The sequence below is a fragment of the Centruroides sculpturatus genome, unplaced genomic scaffold (assembly GCF_000671375.1).
Source record: "Centruroides sculpturatus isolate CEXI.00-Female unplaced genomic scaffold, Cexi_2.0 scaffold1349, whole genome shotgun sequence".
Taxonomy (NCBI): Eukaryota; Metazoa; Arthropoda; class Arachnida; order Scorpiones; family Buthidae; genus Centruroides; species Centruroides sculpturatus.
Genome location: NW_019385637.1, coordinates 158,524 through 163,138, shown reverse-complemented (window position 1 = coordinate 163,138; position 4,615 = coordinate 158,524). Strand labels below are relative to the sequence as shown.

At 29.5% G+C, this 4,615-nt stretch overlaps 1 protein-coding gene across 2 annotated transcripts; it reads right to left on the bottom strand.

Moving 5' to 3' along the window:
* Positions 1-60: 60 nt before the first annotated feature.
* LOC111640795 (15-hydroxyprostaglandin dehydrogenase [NAD(+)]-like) lies at positions 61-4,374 on the bottom strand. 2 transcript variants are annotated; one of them, XM_023386855.1, is made up of 5 exons: positions 4,249-4,374; positions 4,073-4,169; positions 3,917-3,990; positions 794-927; positions 61-309 (listed from the first exon to the last, which is right to left on the bottom strand). In XM_023386855.1, exons 2-5 carry the CDS (start codon positions 4,128-4,130, stop codon positions 183-185), a joined length of 393 nt encoding a protein of 130 aa, XP_023242623.1. In that variant the 5' UTR covers positions 4,131-4,169; positions 4,249-4,374; the 3' UTR covers positions 61-182. The 2 variants fall into 2 exon arrangements, with proteins under 2 accessions (XP_023242623.1, XP_023242622.1); XM_023386854.1 differs by having other exon boundaries at positions 794-930; positions 4,249-4,370.
* Positions 4,375-4,615: the final 241 nt, after the last annotated feature.

Here is a 4,615-nt window from a genome sequence, read left to right as displayed (position 1 = left end):
GATTAAAATTATTTATATTAATGATGTCTCCGAAGTTCAAGTTTATTAAAAATACTTTAATAGAGCTTTTTAAGATTTATTTATTGCCTTAAAATTTACAGATTTAATGCCATTGAAAATTAGTGAATCCAAATCAAAATGTACTATAATCAATAATGATTAAAATGTCTGCAAAATTAATACTATTTTATATACATTTTATCTGTAAATTTGACATATTCATTTTTCTCTCCTTTAATAACAGTCATAACTGCTCCTGGTTTTCCTTCTTCGATGAGCTGAATAATTGCTTCTGCCACTTCACTTGGTCTGAAAATTAATTATATCATTATTAATTAGAATAAGGACTTAAAATTTTCTGAGTATTTGTGAATTTCAAAGAATTCTACTCTTAACTTAATAATAAAAACTGACATTGAAATTTTGGAAGTGTTTCCTTATTCGAGAAGCTTGCAGCTTCTTAAATGAAATCTTTACATATGCATAATTTTTATGTAGAATGCAGAATGTAAAGTGAAGGAGTGTTAAATTAATTGAATTGAAATAATGTGACTTTCGGTGCAAACTAGAAATTCCTGAATAGTTAATCGGGGCCTCCTGCCCCTACGATTTACACATCTGCTCTCACAATTCATCTATCTAACTTCGTTCACAACAGTAAGCAAAGACAGACAACAATAGGAAGTTATAGATCTATTGATACAATTTTTTTTCAAATTGCAGCTCAATGAATTTACTTTATATATTTATTATTCATTTTATTATTTCTTTAAATATCACGATTAATACTTACTCTATTGCAGGATTTCTTTTGACAAATTCTCTCATCTTTTCCCCTCCTGATGTTAAGACATTTTTCAGCATTTCGGTGTTTATAGCACTAGGGCATACACAGGTGAATTTAACTCCGCTTTTTTCGTAATTTAACTGCTAATGTAAAATATAAATATATAATTTTCTTATACCATAAAACATTCTTTATTATATTATCAAATAAGTAGTCAATTGAAAATAATGCAGTTTATTCAAAGTAATAGTTGCTGTTACCGACCGAAACTGACGCCAAATTTTATACAATGTAACATATAAGATGATGATAAACATCCCAACATACGGAAGAATACCATAAAGTAAAATTAAATGTAAACATTAATAAATAATTAATAAATACAACGGCCGAGACAATAACAAAATATAAAAATATTTGCAAATTATAAGAAACAAATTGTATTCACAATCTGTCCTTAACAGTGTATTCGACACATAACAGTCGCATGTAGTCACAGCACTCTCCATTTTTTAGTCTTTCTTTCCTGTGGGCACTAAAAGGGCCTTTTTAATTACACTTGTCGTGGGTTTGGCCAAATTTACAAAGGCAAAATTTGACTCTTCAGTTTCTTTGATATGCATATTTCATAAGTTTTCTAACTAATTTTGTAATTTTTATTATTTTATTTAAATTGCAGCAGTGGAATATGGAATATATGAAAGATATGGTAGATCCTCCTCCATCTCGAAGCTCCAAAACCTCAATTTGCTGCACAATCAACAACGGTATGCAACTGACCTGCGACGAAGTCACAGGGATTACGATCCAATAAACGTGTCTAGAAGCATTAGCAAAACATATCGTTGACCAGATTTAATTTTCTTAAAAAGAATGTAGACCAATAATAAAGGATGCTGTGAAAACGCAAACACTTTGGTGAGTATAATGGAAGTTGATGGTGAACGTGTGGATTTTCGTCGGACCAAATGTTTTGCGACTCCATTATATCCAAATTTGTTAGAAAACATGTAAACGTATAGCATTAAGGGAAGCGTTAGAAAACGTATGCACATTAATGGGACTGCAGCGTAAAATTTTGCTCTATCATTGAATTTAGAAGTAAAATGTTTTCAATAAACATAAATAATCAGTCAGATTACGTAATTTGGCAGACCTCCCTAACTGAATAATTTTATTCATCAATAATCTAGCATGAGTTCTCTTATTAATGTAATGCATACGGAATAGACCATTAGACGAATATCGTCTGAGTAAGGTTTGCTTGAAATTTATACTTGGTAAAAAGTCTATAGACTGGACACGTCATTTTATTGATACCTGTAATACTCATGGTATTAATCTTATTAATGATGATTTGAATTTAATGGACTGGTCTCTTCTCCTTGTAAACATTTTTGATAATTTTTTATATAATATTAATGAAAAAATAAATAATAGCGTATATAATTGTTGGTATAAGGATTTAAATGTTACTTTTTTTGATAATTCTTTATATAATCAAGACGTTTCCCTTAATATTTTGTCTTTATTTATACAGGCTAGGTGTAATTCATTAAATTTTTTAAATAATTATTCGAGAGAATCGTGTGACTTTTGTGTTGAGAAAGAAATTGTGGATGCCTGGCATATTTTGGCTAAATGTGAGCGTCTTAAAGTGCTACGTGCAGAAATTTTCGGTTGTGAAGTTCTTACCAGGTCTTTATTTCTTAAAATTATATCGGTACCATGTTATCAATTTAAAGTGTTTTGTTTTCTAAGAAAATCTGTTGATCTTTTGTTTTAGGGGGCGTGACTCCTCTACTATAAATTTAGCCTTGTCGCTGGTGTAGTTTGGGAGCATCTGTCAGTGCTGTATCTTCGTTATTAACTTATTTCTTTTTTATAGGTAAGCAATTTGCTTATTTTTGGTTTTTATTTTTATTTATTGGTTTTTTGAATTTTATTGACAGATGCTCCCAAACTTTAACTTTAAACTTTAACTAATTATTACATTTGACTTTTAGATCTTTAATTTATATCTAAATTGTTATTTATTTAATTTATTATTGTATGATCTGTTTGTGATCTTATGTGTGTGTTCATTGTATCGAACTGTTTTGTTCTTTGGGAGATGGCTTTGCTCCCCGCATCAAGGAGTGTATCCAGTATGCGTAATAAATAAATAAATAAAAAATAGAAGTAAAATGTTTCCTTCAAAAATCGAAATCATATACTCAAGAAATTCGGTTGAGATTATCCCAATAAGACTTTGTATAAAGAGTTACTAAAGCTACATTTTAATTATAATTGTCCTATTTCTATTAAATTTTTATAGTATCAAGCATTAATTTATCTTTCAAGTATATTGATTGTATAATTTACTTTTCAGATAAAAATTTCAGAATGCAAGGAGCATTTCATTTTGAATTTTTTTTATTCTCACGTTTTTTCGGAAAAAAAATAGTGTAATGCCTTTAGTGGTCGAGTGGATAACTCCACTGAACAGAGGTAGTTCGCAGATTTCCTCTCGAACTACAGGCTGATCGCATGGAGTTTCTCAGGTTATCATCTAAGAAACCTAAAGAGAAGCCAGTTTCCCGTAGAAAAATCTTCTAGGGGAATCTTCCTTTAAAAACATTTTTCTTGGCATTATCGCTCGTGTGTTGCGATCCGATCATTCTAATTCCATCCAAAAAAGAACATTCGTTACCAGTCTTAAAACTTTGATGCAGTAATACAGCATCAATTTAAATAGATAATACAATATATATATTATTTTGTATTTTATAATTATCGTAAATCTAAATTGAAATTTAAATAATTTTGATGTCTCCAAAATTTAACAGTGCCCACCAGAGATCAAGTGGAATAAATCTGAATAGTAGAATCTAACAGACTGGCGATATGATTTCTGGGTTTCCTTCACATAAATAACACCGAAGTAGGGACCAGTTTTCCTTATAAAAGTGTTGCCAGGAAACATTTTTCTCAACACATCCTATACGTATTGCGCCATTTTTATTGTTGCCATACAACAAAGTTTTGCAATTTAAAAAAAAATGTGAAAACGTTGATAATTCTGAGTATTTTCTTCTAAACTGCTTTAAATAAATAAACATATTATCATATTATAACGACTTCACTTACTCCATGACATCTTGTAAACATAACTACACCGGCTTTAGTTGCTGAATAGATTGGTAGTGTAAAAGGTCTGAGAGCTGATATAAGTAAAAAAATGTATTTGAATTAATTTACAGTACACGTTTATGTACGAAAGGAAAATGCAAAATTCTTAAATACCTGCCATAGAAGCAACATTAACAACAGCGCCCCCATTTCCTCCATTATTCTTCCCCATGTATTTTGATGCAATGTTGCAACCATATATCACGCCATTCTACAATAATTTTTAATTATAAAATTCATCTCGTAACTACTCAATGAAGTTTTAAAGAATGAAAAGTGTTCGGACTTACCAAATTAATATCCACAGCCTTATTTTCTTGAGAAACTCCTGCATTATTTACTAAAATATTTAAATCCCCAAATGTCTGTTTGGCTTTCAAGTAAGCTTCTGTAATTGAATTAATTTAGTAAAAAACAACGAGTATGTCGTAAAAGTGAAAGTTTGAAACAAGTTTTTGTTATAATTCAAAATTATAAGCGAACTATTTGTAATCTTAAATAAAACAGAAATTTTTTTTCAATCCGTGAGAAATATATATTTATGTGAGAATCGAACAAAACAGAGAAAAATATCTATCAATGAGTTGCGTAACTTTCTCGGCTGTTATGAGATTTTAATTTAAAAATAACNTTTTGTTTTCCATATAATAAAGATAT

Coding starts and splice junctions, on each gene's coding strand:
- LOC111640795 (XM_023386854.1), bottom strand. CDS start 4,130: ATGGGGAAGAATAATGGAGGAAATGGGGGCGCTGTTGTTAATGTTGCT. Junction 3,991..4,072: donor TAATGTTGCTTCTATGGCAG/GTATTTAAGAAT, acceptor TACTTATATCAG/CTCTCAGACCTTTTACACTA. Junction 310..793: donor AAAAGAAATCCTGCAATAGA/GTAAGTATTAAT, acceptor ATTAATTTTCAG/ACCAAGTGAAGTGGCAGAAG.